Here is a 16699-nt window from a genome sequence, read left to right on the forward strand (position 1 = left end):
GTCTCTCTAATTTTATGTGGTGTTGCTCACAGAACCATCTTTGTTTTTTCTTGAGACACAGTCTCACTCTGTCACCCAGGCTGGAGTGCAGTGGCGCAACCTTGGCTCACGGCAGCCCTTCATCTCCTGGGTTCAAGTGATTCTCCTGCCTCAGCCTCCTGAGTAGCTGGAATTACAGGTGTGCACCACCACACCCAGCTAATTTTTGTATTTTTTGTAGAGACGGGGTTTCTCCATGTTGGCTAGACTGGTCTCGAACTCTTGACCTCAAATGATCTGCCTGCCTCGGCCTTCCAAAATGTTGGGATTACAGGTGTGAGCCACTGCGCCAGGCCAGACCTATCTTAATGGTTGTTAAGCCCCAGCAGGGCCACAGAAGGCTGGCTTAGACCAAAGTCTATGGCAGGTAAAGTTTATTCCATCATCCTCTCCCTCCTGTCCCTCTTTCCTGGTGCTCCCGAAGTCATAGCGTGGTTATGATTGAGCATCAGAGATGCACCATGGTTAATGCTGGGGTGCCAATCCCATTGTGTGGCCAAATGGATTCGGCTACGGGCCAATGTCCGTTCTAAACTCTGCCCTCAAAAGGATCAACTGGTTTGGATGCTTGCAGATGGTCACGAGAATCCTTTCTGTGCAAATCTGGGGATCCTGGTAACATTCACTCAGTGCACCATCTGGGAGGCCGGAATTGGTTTTAATTCCAGAATTAACACAAAAACGGCAAAAACCCCACCATGTTAAACGCTCATCCCTTTAGATGCCGTCTTAGTCACTTTTCTGATGCTTCTAATAGAATACCTGAAACTGAGTAATTTATAAAGAAAAAGAATTTATTTCTTACAGTGATGGAGGCTGAGAAGTCCAAGATCAGGGAGCCACATTTGGTGATGGCCTTGTTTCTGGTGGGGCTCTCTGCAGAGGTGGCACAGGGAACTGAGCATCCTAGCTCAGGTCTCTCTTCCTCTTCCTATAAAGCCATCAGTCCCATTCCCGTGATAACCCATTCATCCATTAATCCACGACTGGATTAATTCGTTCTTCAGGGCAGAGCCCTCATGACCCAATCAGCTCTGAAAGGCCCCATTTCTAAATGCTATCACATTGGGGATTAAGTTTCAGTATGAGTTTTGGAGGGGACATTTAAGCCGTAGAGATGCCAGCAAATTATCTCATTTGTCAGGGGTCATTTTCCTTGTGTGTTTAATGTGGAACTTCAATTGCTTTGCAAAATTTGACTAAGTAAAACTCAGCTGGAAGAATGGTTTCTGTTCTTCAGACCCCCTGCCTGCCATAGTTACAGTTAAATTCGTTATCATTTTAAGCTGCTAAAAACAAAAAATCATTTCCTTCTGTGTCCCCATTAGATAAAGTGAGGTTTTAAAAAAATACTACCTTCAGTGATGAAAGAAAATTGAGTATGCTTTACTTATTAATTTTAGGGGATGTTTTTAACTTCTAAACTGTTTTTGATTTTCTTCTAAATCCCATCACCCCAGGGGTGGTGTGCCTTTGCTTCTTTGTTTCAGGCTTGGCTTTTGTACCTTCCCCACCCCAGGAGAAGCTTCCAAAATCCACAATAAGAGCTTATTCTTAAAGAGCAACCCCTTAGCCTTTTCTACCCCAAATATCAGAGCTTGAAATGCTGAACAGTTTGTGTTTGGCAGCAAGCTCAGATATGACAAACTGTTCAGCCACATATTTTGACATTATATACACACTCTGAAATAGATTTGTGGTTTAAATATTTGTTGGATTCCTGCTACTTAAAAAAAAAAAGTTTCTAGCTCAAAGTTTGGTGGAAAAAATTTTGTTTGGTTTCTTAACTTGGCTTTCTCGCTTGTTTTCCTAATTGTTCTTGGGATGCCTTTTTGCGCTGTTGGCCAGCTAACTTCACAGCATTCCCCAGTGTAATGAGACAACATGTGTGCAGGATGACTCTGTTGGATATGCCCTGGCTGATCAGAGAACCTGTTGAGCCGTTTGGGCATATGGAACCCAACGAAAGGTCATCGGAACGCAGCTGATCCCCAGGTGCCAGCCCCTGCCTAGGGATATTTAACAACATTCACTGAGAACTTACTACATAAAGAAAACCCTGCCGACCACCTGTGAAGGGCTGGGAGTGAAAATCCTGACCCTATGATGGTCATAATCTAGGAACAGAAATAAGATATGTACAATCAATAACTGAAAGCAGTACCACATCAAACCTGAACAATGCAACGTAACTTCCGTTTTCCCTCTTCCTTCAGTTTTTGTTTGAAATATAATTCACATACCTTTTTACAGTATACAATTTGGTGGGTTTTAATATGTTTACAAAGTTGTCCAACTATTATCTCTAATTCTAGAACATTTTCATCACCCCCAAAAGAAACACTGTATCCATTAGCAGTCACTTTTGATTTCTCAAAATCCCCCCAGCCCTTGCCAAGCCCTCGCCTACTTTCTGTCTTTATAGGTGTTCCTATTTCGGATGTTTCATACACATAGAATCGTACAATACGTGACCTTTTGTGTCTGACTTCTTCCCCTTAGCATGATGATTTCAAGATTCATGCATGTTTTAGCCTGTATCAGTATTTTATGCCTTTTTCTTTTCCTTTTCTTTATCTTTTTCGAGATGGAGTTTCGCTCTTATTGCCCAGGGTGGAGTGCAATGGTAAAATCTCAGCTCACAGTAACCTCTGCCTCCTGGGTTCAAGCAATTCTCCTGCTTCAGCCTCCCGAGTAGCTGGGATTATAGGTGCCCACCACCATGCCTAGATAATTTTTTGTATTTTTAGTAGAGACGGGGTTTCACCATGATGGCCAGGCTGGTCTTAAACTCCTGACCTCAGGTGATCCGCCTGCCTCAGCCTCCCAAAGTGGGATTACAGGCATGAGCCACCGTGCCCAGCCTCCTTTTACTCTCAAATGTGATAAATTCTATGGTCCCCCTAGTTCTAGATCACCCCTGATATTGTTCTTCTTCTGAAATTCTATTTTTTTGTTCCTGCAGTTCCTCAATGGCTGTCCATGGAGCCACCTTTTGTGCTATCCATTTTCAGTCACAGGAGGAGAGGCAGGGGCATTGGAATTTTGAAGGCTCACAGCATACTGTTGTGGATAGTCTCAGGAAGAACAACTACTTTTGCTTACCCAAAGCCATTTACCCCAGTGCTATTTTGTTTCTTTGCTGTCTTCATCAATAGGTACAGGTCCTACATATTACTCGTGTTTGAAAGGCTGGCTTGGAAGTGATCTCTATATTCCTTCTTTGTTTTCTTGCTCAGGTTCTCCCCAGCGAGTCAATGGCAAGGTGAAAGGAAGGATCTTTGTGGGGAGCAGCCAGATCCCCATTGTCTTTGAGAACACTGACCTCCACTCTTACGTAGTAATGAACCACGGGCGGTCCTACACGGCCATCAGCACCATTCCCGAGACCGTTGGATATTCTCTGCTTCCGCTGGCCCCAGTTGGAGGCATCATTGGATGGATGTTTGCAGTGGAGCAGGATGGATTCAAGAATGGGTTCAGCATCACCGGTAATTTATATCCCACATTAAAATTAATGGGACCCACAGTAGTGCCTAGGGGGAGGCCTGGGAATGGATGGAAGGAGAACTCCAAGTCTGCAGACAACTTAGAAGCATGTTGTTGCTCCTTTTTGTCTGTAGACAGGGCATCCTGTAGTTCTGTCCTGGAAATAAAATGATGAGGTAAAATGAACATGTAATATTATCATTAATATATAGCAATTGAGACTGCCTAGAATTGGCTTTTGATTGAGGAGCAATTTAATGGTGGAGATTTAGGCGTTTCTGGCAGAACAAGTAATATCAGCTTGTAGAACCGCACAACCAAAACTGCAGGGCTCACAGTTTGCCTCATTCTATCAGCCTGCCTCTGAATTCCAAAGCAACATGAAACTGTTCTCAAGCCTGCCTCTGAATTCCAAACCAACCTGGAACTGATCTTCGATATTTCCTAGGATCTGCTCAGAGAGAAGGAACCTGCCATTTCCAGCTAGTTACTTAAGCCGCATAAACATAATCCTAAGAAGTCTTAGGAAGCCCAAATATCCTTGGAGTTTTCTAGAGACTGCGCCCTACTGAGGAAGTTCAGTCTTTATTGGACGTGTGGGCAGATGGCTTGAGGGATGTTTCCTTGGTGTGGTGGACTTCTCCTTGCTCTGCCAAGTCCAGCCCAATCTTTGCGTGCTGGAGACCCATTCCCGGGAACAGCTGGGTTGGAGGAGTCTGTGTCCTTCATCACTGGTCACTTCCAGGACCTGGAGCTTGTTATGCCTGGGCACAGGTACCCAGCCACTGCCTCCGACGCCCTGGACCTGCCTTCTCCCTGACTGCCTGAGCCAAACTGGAGCTTTAGCCAAGGCTTTATTAGAGGAAACGCTGCTGGGAGCAGGGTCCCCATCCAGGCTGCATGCTGGTAACCCTCCAAAAGTTATGGCATAGAAATACATAAAGTGTGGCCGTCTTAAGAAAGGAGAGGCTGTGTATTAGAAAAGGAGCAAGGCTGGGTGCGGTGGCTCATGCCTGTAATCCCAGGACTTTGGGAGGCCAAGGCACGTGGTTCACAAGGTCAGGAGATTGAGATCATTCGGACTAACACAGTGAAACCCCATCTCTATGAAAAATACAAAAAAATTAGCCAGGTGTGGTGGCAGGCACCTCTAGTCCTAGCTATTCAAGAGGCTGAGGCAGGAGAATCGCTTGAACCCAGGAGGCAGAGTTTGCAGAGACCCAAAATCATGCCACTGCACTCCAGCCTGGGCAACAGAGCGAGACTCTGTATTTAAAAAAAAAAAAAAAGAAAGAAAGAAAGAAAAGGATTGAACCTGCTCAAAAGATTTGCTACTTTTTGGCCTAATGTTTTTTCTCCCTAATCCACAGGCATATATATTCTGAGTGTTATAACCATATTGATGCCCTCATGCAAACCAGATGCCCTTTTCTTTGCAAATATAATTGAGCTGCAGCCAAACTCACAGACCCCACTCTTTCCCTGCACAGCTTTTCACACTGTTTTTTTTAAATATGAGTTAATTTATATTGGTGCTATTTTGTAATATACATGGACTTCAGCTGGGCTGAGGAAGAGGGAGTCTTTGCAAATTCCCAACAACAGCAAATCTCTTGACTACAATGATCCTTCTGAATTTCTCCTGGTCCTGTGTTATCAGTGAGATATTTGCCTGGGACTTGTTTAACTATAAAGCTGAGGTTGTCAAACTTTTTCGGCAAAGGGCCAGATAGTAAATATTTTAAGTTATGCCTAATTATTTTAGGCCTTATGGTCTCTGTTGCAACAGCTCAACTCTGTCACTGTGGAGTGAAAAGCAGCCACAGACAGTATATAAATGAATGAGCATGGCTGTGTTCCAATACAACTTTTTGAATGGGCACTGAAATTTAAATTTTATATAATTTTCACATACCATGAAATACTATTCTTCTTTTGATTTTTTTTAACCATTAAAAAATGTAAAGACCTTTCTTTACATTTGTAGAAAATGTAGAAAAATAGGCAGCTGGCAAGATTTAGCCCTGAGGCCATAGTTTGTCAACCCCTGCTGTCATGGGGCAGGTCATTGTGGAAAAGGGAGAAGTACTTTTCCTGCCTGTCTGGGGCTGCCGCCTTGCACAGACCAAGAGGAGTTCCCAAGCCGTCATGGTAGCAGGTGATCCTAGGATGGTTTCTGGTACTGGGAATGGTTTGCGCCCTGAGCAACTCACCCATCCGACCAGGAAGTAGCTATTTCAATATTCATCACTGTAACTGGCATTATGGAGCAATTGACAATTTGCAGAACATAGATTGTATCCTTTACAACATAGATTGTATCCTTTCTTTTAATCATCAGGGAATGGAGGCTCACAGCAGTTAAGTAGCTTACTCAGGTTCACCCAGACAGAGCCTAGCACGGCTGGGAGTCAAACCCCTGTCCTCCACTATTTCCAGCACAACCCTTGAGCCAACCCAACAGATGCTGGGCTGTGGCTGGGAAGCCTCTTCTCTCCTCTGTGCGTGGCTCAGTTGGGCCACAGGGATGTCTGAGTTCTGTCTTCAGCGTCACCAGCTCTATGTTCTACCAGCCAAACCAAAGCACCTGCAGACGGTTCGCACCAACCCCACTCCACACTGTGAGCCTGGGGCGGGCAGAAGGGCGCACTCCCCAGTCAGCAAAGTGACAGTCTCATCTTGTTTTTCAGGGGGTGAGTTCACTCGCCAGGCTGAGGTGACCTTCATAGGGCACCCGGGCAAGCTGGTCATTAAGCAGCGGTTCAGCGGCATCGATGAGCATGGGCACCTGACCATCGACACGGAGCTGGAGGGCCACGTGCCGCAGATTCCGTTCGGCTCCTCCGTGCACATTGAGCCCTACACAGAGCTGTACCACTACTCCACCTCAGGTGAGCCCCAGCCGTGTCCCAGGGCCAGCCCCGGACCGGCCACCAGCCTCGTGCTCTTGACCCACCACGGCAGCCGTGAGCTGGGGCTGTCTCTGGGATCTTGAGAGGGAAATACACTGGGCCTTACAGTCACCTTCCCCCCAATTATAGATGTAGGACGCACTCCTTGTAGAGAATTTTGTGCAAAACAGACAATATGCATAAGTTAGAATTATAAAACCTGGACATAATTATTATGACATTTAAGTGTATTTCCTTTCAGCCTTTTCTCCAGCATCTATCTATTTACATGTATATCAAATATCCCAACACATAATTTCAAGCTAAAGTAATTTTATTATACATCTATATGTACTTTTTTTTTTTTTTTTTTTTTTTTTGAGACAGGTTTCCAGCCCAGGCTGGAGTTCAGTGGCGCAACCTCAGGGCACTACAACCTCTGCCTCCTGGGCTCGAGCAATCCTCCTGCCTCAGCTTCCTGAGTAGCTGGGCCTACAGGTGCATGCCACCATGCCTGGCTAACTTTTGCATTTTTAGCAGAGATGGGCTTTCACTGTGTTGGCCGGGCTGGCCTGGAACTCCTGACCTCAAGTGATCCACCTGCCTCGGCCTCCCTAAGTGCTGGGATTACAGGCATGTGCCACCGCGCCCAGCCACATCTATATGTACTTTTAAAAACTACATTTATTCTCCATTTGGTGCCTGGTTTTAAATAATTTCAAACTTACATGAAAACTGAAAATAACCCAAAAAATGTTCACATACTATTTATCTAGCTTCACCAATTGTTAACATTTTGCCACATTTACTTTACCTTTCTTTCTTTTCTTTTTTTCTCTCTCTCTCCTTTCTTTCTCTCTCTCTGTATATATATATGTGTGTGTGTGTGTGTGTATGTATGTTTACTGACCATTTGAGAATAAGCTGTATGTATTATGATAGATCATTCTTTAAACACTTCATTTGTTTTTCCTAAGAACAAGGACATTCTTTTAGAAGGCCACAGTACAGTTATCAAAATTGAGAAATTTAACATGGATACACAGTGATATGTATAGTTTTTTTGTTGCTGTTTGTTTGTTTGTATTGAGACAAGCTTTCACCCTGTCACCCAAGCTGGAGTGCAGCCTCAACCTCCTGGGCTCAAGCGATCCTCCCACCTCAGCCTCCTGAGTAGCTAGGACTACAGGCACACCACCACGCCTGGCTAATTTTTAAATTTTTTGTACAGATGAGGTTTCGCCATGTTACCCAGGCTTATAGTTTTTATTTAAATAAAATTGCAATCATACCACGCTGTTGTATCTTCGCCTTTTCAGTTAATGTCATATCATGAATGTTTAATAGTCTCATTAAGCAGTCTTTGAAACACTTTTTAAGGAATCTGTATGATTCTACTGGATGGCTTTAATTCAAACCATTCTTCTACTTTCTAAAGCTTGGGTTGCTTCCATTTTCCCCTCTTATTATGAGTTGAAATGATCATCTTAATCATAAATCTTGGCCACATTGATTCTTTCTAAGACTCAATTCCTAGAAATAGAAGTGCTGAGTCAAACAACAGGAGTTTTTAATTTTTTTATTTTATTTTATTTTATTTTTGAGACAGTGTCTTGCTCACATAGAGACCCACTGAATATTCATGAATGTGAACTCCTACGGGGGGTCATTGAATCCCAGGTTAAGAACACCTTTGTTTTTTGTTTTGTTTTGGTTTGGTTTTGGTTGCTGTTGTTTTGAGACAGGGTCTTGCTCTGTCACCCAGGTTGTGGTGCAGTGGTGTGATCTCAGCTCACTGCAACCTCCGCTTCCCAGGTTCAAGTGATTCTCCTGCCTCCGCCTCTGAAATAGCTGGGATTATAGGAGCCCACCACCAGGCATGGCTAACTTTTTGTATTTTTAGTAGAGACAGGGTTTCTCCATGTTGCCCAGGCTGGTCTGAAACTGCTGACCTCCAGTGATCCTCTCGCCTCGGCCTCCCAAAGTGCTGTGATTACAGGCATGAGCCATCGTGCCTGGCCACCTTTTTAAAGGCTCTCATTAAATTGCTGTTCAGAAAGGTTGAAGCAATTACTGGAGTTTTGTGGTTTGGTTGAGTTCTCCTGGGGAGCTGGGAGACAGTGGAGAAGAGGAGGAATGAGCAACAGGACCACAGTCGCAACCGGCTTGCAGCTGAATGGCCTTTCTGGCGTGTGGGAGCTGGATAGGAGGCAGCTTACACTGATCTTTTATTTATCCTCTGGCTTTTATCCTTCTATTATGGAGAAAACTGCAGCAGAGCACAAAAATATAAAGAGTCTTTTATGCTTCTTTTTTTTTAAAAAAACAGGAAGTTGAGGGTTTTGTCATGTGGGCCATAGCAGGCCCTCTTCTGAGTGGGGAAGACTGTCTCTCCTCTCCTCTGTTCAGGCTGGCTCTCTGTGCTTCAGTAATTTTTCCAAACCTGGCTACTGAAACTCATTTAATATCTCATTTTTTTGGTATTGCACAACGGCTTGGTCTAGAGCAGTATGTAGAAAGCACCATTTATTGGCCAGACGTGGTACCTCACACCTGTAATCCCAGCACTTTGGAAGGCCAAGGCAGGCAGATCACTTGAGGTCAGGAGTTCAAGACCAGCCTGGCCAACACGGTGGAACCGCGTCTCTACTTAAAATACAAAAAAATGAGCTAAGCGTGATAGCACACGCCTGTACTCCCAGCTACTCAGGAGGCTGAGGTGGGAGAATCGCTTGAACCCAGGGAGCAGAGGTTGCAGTGAGCCATGATTGTGCCATTGCACTCCAGCCTGGGTGACAAGGCAAGATTCTGTGTCAAAAAATAAAATAAAATAAGAAAAAGAAATCACCATTTATTGAATCATAATTGAGATAGCCTATCTAAAGCAGTTAGCACGTCGTGACAGAGTAAATGCTCAGTAAATGGTAGCTTATCTTATTAACACTATTAGTCTGCTTGATTCCAGAAATTTTACATACATTACCTGGTCTGATCCTCACCTTGACCTATTTTGTATTAGAAATTGAGATCAGGCCGGGCGTGGTGGCTCAAGCCTGTAATCCCAGCACTTTGGGAGGCCGAGACAGGCGGATCATGAGGTCAGGAGTTCGAGACCATCCTGGCTAACCTGGTGAAACCCCGTCTCTACTAAAAAATACAAAAAACTAGCCGGGCGAGGTAGCGGGCGCCTGTAGTCCCAGCTACTCGGGAGGCTGAGGCAGGAGAATGGCGTCAACCGGGAGGCGGAGCTTGCAGTGAGCCGAGATCCGGCCACTGCACTCCAGCCTGGGCGACAGAGCGAGACTCCGTCTCAAAAAAAAAAAAAAAAAAAAAAAGAAATTGAGATCAAAGATGTTGAGTCACCAGCCAGTGGCCACACAGCTTGTGAGTGGTACTAAGTGTGAATTCAGGGGCATCTCTTTCCAAGTGTGTGTCCTCTCCACCTGACCTTCATCTCTAGTTCTGGGAGTTTTCAAAACTTACTGAGAACCAATTGATGAGAAAAGCAACAAATATACATAATATGAATGATGCCAATGATCATTTGGGAAATCCAGGTATTTCATAGACTCAGACCGAGTACAAACAAATGGTCTTATTTAAGCTGTTCTGTCTGATCTGTCGTCTGGTAGCCTTATGGGGAGGGAATGCCATTGGTGCTTTCAAAGCCCTTGATTCAGCTTCTTGCATCCTTAACCATCTTCCCTTTGTCTTCCTGCCTTGTCCCCTCCCTCCTTCCCACTCTGCAGTGATCACTTCCTCCTCCACCCGGGAGTACACAGTGACGGAGCCGGAGCGAGAGGGGGCAGCTCCTTCCCGCGTCTACACTTACCAGTGGCGCCAGACAATCACCTTCCAGGAATGCGTCCACGATGACTCCCGCCCAGCCCTGCCCAGCACCCAGCAGCTCTCGGTGGACAGCGTGTTCGTCCTGTACAACCAGGAGGAGAGGATCCTGCGCTATGCTCTCAGCAACTCCATTGGGCCTGTGAGGGGTAAGGGGACACAGCTCATGCTGGGCACAGGTGCTCATGCATTTTTTAAAACCCCACTCTTTGACATTATTTTTGGTCTCTTACTTGCAGTCTATAGAAGAAAATTATGCTAAAATATTTTCTGGCAGGAAAAAAAAATGTCTTGTTATTTGTGATTCTTCGAAAAGCTGCCTGTCTGTTCTTCCAACCAAAGGCCTATTCATGATCCTATTTAGAGTAAAGTGCAGAATGCTAACCTGTTGAGGTGCCTTACAGAGTGGACCCTCTTAAGGCTACTGCTGGCATTGGCAGGGCTTTTAAAACCCTTTAATATTCAACCTTGAAAGAAATTGTAGGCCAGGTGCAGTGGCTCACGCCTGTCTTCCCAGCACTTTGGGAGGCTGAGGTGGGTGGATCACTTGAGGTCAGGAGTTCGAGACCAGCCTGGCCAACATGGTGAAACCCCGTATCTACTAAAAATACAAAAATTAGCCAGGCATGGTGGCACGTGCCTGTAATCCCAGCTACTTGGGAGGCTGAGGCAGGAGAATCGCTTGAACCCGGAGGCAGAGGTTGCAGTCAGCTGAGATTGTGCCACTGCACTCCAGCCTGGGCAATGGAGTGAGACTGTGGCTCAAAAACAAAAAAGAAAAAGAAAAAAAGAAATTGTAGGGCCAGGTGCAATAGCAAAAAGAAATTGTAGGGCCGAGCGTGGTGGCTCACGCTTGTAATCCCAGCACTTTGGGAGGCCAAGCTGGATGGATCACCTGAGGCCAGGACTTTGAGACCAGCCTGGCCAACATGGAGAAACCCTATCTCTACTAAAAATACAAAATTTAGCCGGGCGTGGTGGTGTGTGGCTGTAATCCCAGCTACTCGGGGAGGCTGAGGCGGGAAAATCGCTTGAACCTGGGAGGCGAAGGTTGCAGTGAACCAAGATCACACCACTGCACTCCAGCCTGGGCAACAGAGCGGGGCTGTCTCAAAAAAAAAAAAAAGCAACTGAATTGTGTGGTTAGTGCCCGAGGAAAAAATAAAATTAGGGAGGGAGCCTAAAACAAACGCTTGCCCTGTGACTGCACACCACTGGCGCGGTGGTCCGGTCTCTGGGCGTTTCCGGCTTGCGCGGTGGTCCGGTCCGCGGGCGTTTCCGGCTGGCACCCTGGTCCGGTCTCTGGGCCTTCCCGGGTGGCGCCGTGGTCCGGTCCGTGGGCGTTCCCGGGTGGCGCCGTGGTCCGGTCTGTGGGCGTTCCCGGCTGGCGCCTTGGTCCGGTCTCTGCGCGTTCCCGGCTGGCGCCGTGGTCAGGTCTCTGCGCGTTCCCGGCTGGGGCCTTGGTCCGGTCTCTGCGCGTTCCCGGCTGGCGCCGTGGTCAGGTCTCTGCCCGTTCCCGGCTGTCGGGAAGGAGCTGAGGTTTAGTGAGCTTTTGTGACATACCGGTGTCAGACTTCACATTTGTCCATATCTTTAAGCCTCGGGGGTCCCGTATAATTGGGTCTGGTCTGGGCCTTAAAATCTTTCCTTTTTTTCAGTTGTCTTTGATTCTTCCTCTATATCCAAATCATTTCTCCAGCTAATTAATTCGTCCTCGCTTTAACTTTATGAAGCAGAAAGAAGGTAGGCGTTCTCTCTCCTGTAGCACCTGTGGCTCCAGGCATCAGGAGTCGGTGCATTTTTGGTGAAGGACCAGATAGTAGATATTTTAGGTTTTGCTGGCTATACAGTCTCTATCACGACATGTCAGCTCTGCCATGGTAGCACAAATGCAGCCATAGACCACACATTAACAAATGGACGTGGCTGGTTCCTAATAAAACTTTATTTACAAAAACGGGGGGCGGGGGCCATGCTGGTCCTGCCCCAGGGCAACACAGGAATTGGCTGGTGTCCCATTCCACTCTGCTCTTCTGTGATCACCTTCTTGCTCCCCAGTTGTGGTTGACTTTCTGTGGAAGAAGGAAACCTGCAAGAGCTCCTGAAGACTCACTTGGTTCCAATGTCTCTGCCCTCACAGAAGGCTCCCCTGATGCTCTTCAGAATCCCTGCTACATCGGCACTCATGGGTGTGACACCAACGCGGCCTGTCGCCCTGGTCCCAGGACACAGTTCACCTGCGAGTGCTCCATCGGATTCCGAGGAGACGGGCGGACCTGCTACGGTACAGCCTTTGATTCTGACTTGTTGGGGCTGGGAAATCAGGCGAGGAGGAGGCATCCAGATTCAGTAAGCCAGAGAACTGGGTGCAGCAAGGAAGCACGGATGAGATAAATACTGGTGGATATGCCAGGCCTGAATCATTTATGCTTCACATTCACTGTTCTCGTGGGTAGACTCAGGAGTACTGGCCCATTCTTTCATCTGATCTAAGCAGCAGAGTAGAATTCCTAAGGCCACACTCCACTCCATCTTTTTTTTTTTTGAGACGGAGTCTCGCTCTGCTGCCCAGGCTGGAGTGCGGTGGCGCGATCTCGCGATCTCGGCTCACTGCAAGCTCCACCTTCCGGGTTCACGCCATTCTCCTGCCTCAGCCTCCCGAGTAGCTGGGACTACAGGCGCCTGCCACCACGCCTGGCTAATTTTTTTGTATTTTTAGTAGAGAAGGGGTTTCATTGTGTTAGCCGGGATGGTCTCGATCTCCTGACCTCGTGATTCGCCAGCCTCGGCCTCCCAAAGTGCTGGGATTACAGGCGTGAGCCACCGCGCCCAGCACTCCACTCCATCTTAAGAATGCACAGTTTTAAAGGAAGTTGTAAGTCAGCTGTTAATGATAACATCAGTAATATAACAATAGCTATAATTTACCCAGGCGCTGTTTGAACTAAGTGCTTCACAAACATCATCTCATTTAATTCTTCAACAACTCTAATGAAATTGATTTTTTGTTCCTTTATTAAAAAAAAAATTGTTCGATTGTGGTAAAATATACGTAACATAAAATATACCATTTTAACACTTTTTAAGTGTACAGTTCAGTAGCAATACATGCATTCGTTTTATTGTGTCACCATCACCACTGTCCATGTCCAGAACTCTCCATCTTGCAAAACGAACTCTGTACCCATTAAACAACAACTCGCATTTCCCCCTTCCTTTAGTCCTTGGCAATCACCATTCTACTTCCTGTCTCTATACATTTGATTATTCTAACGATTGCATATGTGGAATCATATTGTATTTGTTCTTCTGTGACTGGCTTATTTCACATAGCATAATGTCTTCAAGCCTCACCTATGTTGTCACATGTGTCAGAATTTTTTTCCTTTTTAAGATTAGATAATATTCCATTGCATGTACGTGTTACGTTTTGTTTAGCCATCCATCAGTGGGCGCATGGGTTGCTTCCGCCTTCCGGCTATTGCAAATAATGTTGTTATGAACGTGGGTGTGCAAATGTCTGTTGAAGTTCCTGCTTTCCGTTCTTTTGGGTATACATTCAAAAGTGGGATTGCTGAATCATGTGGTAATTCTATCTTTAATTTTTTTTTTTTTTTTTGAGATGGAGTCTTGCTCTGTCGCTCAGGCTGGAGTGCAGTGGTGTGATCTTGGCTCACTGCAGCCTCTGCCTCCCAGGCTCAAGTGATTCTCCTGCCTCAGCCTCCCGCGTAGCTGGGACTACAAGTGCTCGCCACCATGCCTGGCTAATTTTTGTATTTTTAGTAGATTCGGGGTTTCACCATGTTGGCCAGGCTGGTCTCGAACTCCTGACCTCAAGTGATCCGCCCTCCTCAGCCTCCCAAAGTGCTGGGATTATAGGCGTGAGCTGCCATGCCTAGCCTTTCCATCTTTAATTTTTTGAGGAACCACCACAACGTTTTCCATAGTGGCTGCAACATTTTATGTTCCCACCTACAGTGCACAAGTGTTTCCATTTCTCCATCTCCTTGAAAACGCTTGTTTTCTGTGCTTTTTAAAATAGGAGGCCAGGCGCAGTGGCTCATGCCTGTAATCCCAGCACTTTGGGTGGCCGAGGCGTATGGATCATGAGGTCAGGAGTTCAAGACCAGCCTGGCCAAGATGGTGAAACCCCGTATCTACTAAAATGCAAAAATTAGCCAGGCGTGGTAGCGAGTGTCTGCAGTCCCAGCTACTTGGGAGGCTGAGGCAGGAGAATTGCTTGAGCCCGGGAGGCAGAGATTTCAGTGAGCGGAGATCACACCACTGCACTGCAGCCTGGGTGATAGTGAGACTCCGTCTCCAGAAAAAAAAAAAAAAAATAGGGGCCATCCTAATGGGTGTGAGTTTCATTCTATTTATTTATTTATTTATTTATTTATTTATTTATTTTATTTTTATTGTTTTTGAGACAGGGTCTCACTGTGTTGCCCAGGCTGAAGTGCAGTGGCACGATCTTGGCTCACTCCAGCCTCAACCTCCTGGGCTCAGGTGATCCTCCCACCTCAGTCTCCCGAATAGCTGGGACTACAGGTGTGCCACCACGCCTGGCTAATTTTGTATTTTTTGTAGAGATGGGGTTTCTCCATGTTGCCCAGGCTGGTCTCAAACTCCTGGGTTCAAGTGATCCACTTGCCTTGGCCTCCCAACACTCTTTTCTTATAGACGAGAAAACTGAGGCTCATTAAAGTGAGCTGTGACAAATAGTATTTGAACACAAGTCTCTGACTCAAGCATCTGTATTACTCCATCTTCTAGTTGCAGTTATTTTATTATTTATAACTTAAGTTCAAATACTTTCATGTAGGCAGCTTGATATTTGTTTGTTACTAAATTTTAATCTACTGCCAAGGGGAAGTCAGTCCACTACCAAGGGCAAGAATGCCAAGTGCTTCAAGCAGTGCTATTTAAGCCTGCAATTAGTGACAGGGCTCACTAATGAGCATAAGGAACGCTAGAAGGAAGCTTCCCTAGTGGGATGAATAGTGTGTTCACATATGGTTGGCCAGAAAAATGAACAGTTCCCTCTACCCCTGCTTGACCGAGGTATAAGAATCTGGCAAACCCAGCAGTCTCAGAATTTGGGAATCATGCCTGAGGTCTGGAATCCAGCAGCTGCAGCTAATGGCAGATTTGGTGTGCTGATGTAACGTGAAGGTTAGAAGATCCTGCTGTCAGGGCCTTGCGGTGTTTGCTTCATAGTGAACCTACCATGCAAGGTGCCTGTCAGGATGTCTGAAATACTGGAGGGCAGGAACTTGTGCGCATAGTACAGGCTGTATGTTTGGCCAGCTTGCTGATAGCTTTGTAAGTGGTAGAATTCAGTCTGAGACTCACCTTCCTGGTAATGTATCGCTAGGGAGGGGACATAGTGCCTACTCACCTACAATCGTCAGTTTCCCAGTATATCCTGCAAAGAGCCTGACAGCCTTGAATGGCTAAATTGGCTCTGGCCAGTTCAAAGCAGCATGATGCCGTGGTGTGTGTGTGTGTGTGTGTGTGTGTGTGTGTGTGTGTGTGTGAACAGGGGCCCTCCCAGGCTGCGAAGACGGTCAGTGTGCGGGGGTGGGGCTCCTTCACTGATCCACGCCTCCTCGTTACACAGCCATGCTTCAATTTCGTAAGCCTCCTGGATAGTAAAGTGTGGAAGTAACCCGGTCTGCCAATGTTGAACTGTGACCTCCTGGCTAATTCTGCCCTTGGTGCCTGAGCTTGCCACAGTGGGAATGCTTCACTTCAGAAGGCACAACCAGCCATCCCTTATGTAGTCTGCACCATCCTAGAAAATCCTCTAATATCCTTGTCCAGGAAGACAGGTGGTTGCATGTAGACTTGCTTTTGTCCCGTGGTGAGTGTTCGTTCTGACTTATTACCTCCGTGGAATGCGAGCGTATTCCCAGTCAGGACACTTATTGTTCTGGGTCACTAGAACATGCCTTGAAGTGTTAATGCATCGAGACATGAGGCTTAAAATAGGAAATTGCATTAAGCAGATCACTTCATGTGTTATTTTGACCTGGGAAGTGCGTTAGAGGAGAATGAGGATGAGCCTTTGTGATTCGGTGTGCAGCGCTGACATAATGGTATATGACACCCCAAACAAGGGTGGTTTTGGTGAGACGTCGCACAGTGAACCTCCACAGTAATTTGGAGACGATTTCACAGAGCTCTGTGATTCTCTCTGGTCCATGGCAGGATGGCTCCCACTGTTTCTCAATTTAGAGCCTGTAGAGATAGTTTTGGCTCATCTCTCATTGAGTAATCGTTGAGTATGTAGAAGGCATTTAGCAAATTGGCAATGAGACTCTTCTCCTGTAAGAGCCTGGCCTTTGTGAAAGGGAAAAATTGGAGAAACTTACAGTTGTTGAAAATATGTGAAAAGTAGCCACTCTGAAAAAAGTCAAAAAGGAGGCAGC

At 46.2% G+C, this 16699-nt stretch overlaps 2 protein-coding genes across 2 annotated transcripts in view; one reads left to right on the top strand and one right to left on the bottom strand.

The window, feature by feature from the left end:
* The window catches only part of NID1 (nidogen 1), a 95112-nt gene that overhangs the window by 32194 nt on the left and 46219 nt on the right, over positions 1–16699 (top strand). The window contains exons 6-9 of the mRNA XM_015126951.3: positions 3279–3530; positions 6219–6419; positions 10169–10414; positions 12406–12549. Of these exons, the coding sequence (XP_014982437.3) occupies positions 3279–3530; positions 6219–6419; positions 10169–10414; positions 12406–12549 (843 nt within the window). The remainder of the gene's footprint in view (positions 1–3278; positions 3531–6218; positions 6420–10168; positions 10415–12405; positions 12550–16699) is intronic.
* LOC114678808 (uncharacterized) lies at positions 10498–12130 on the bottom strand. Its single transcript, XM_077988785.1, has 3 exons — positions 12126–12130; positions 11478–11838; positions 10498–10535 (listed from the first exon to the last, which is right to left on the bottom strand). Exons 1-3 carry the CDS (start codon positions 12128–12130, stop codon positions 10524–10526), a joined length of 378 nt encoding a protein of 125 aa, XP_077844911.1. The 3' UTR covers positions 10498–10523.

This window comes from Macaca mulatta, chromosome 1 (genome assembly GCF_049350105.2).
Source record: "Macaca mulatta isolate MMU2019108-1 chromosome 1, T2T-MMU8v2.0, whole genome shotgun sequence".
NCBI classification, from domain to species: domain Eukaryota; kingdom Metazoa; phylum Chordata; class Mammalia; order Primates; family Cercopithecidae; genus Macaca; species Macaca mulatta.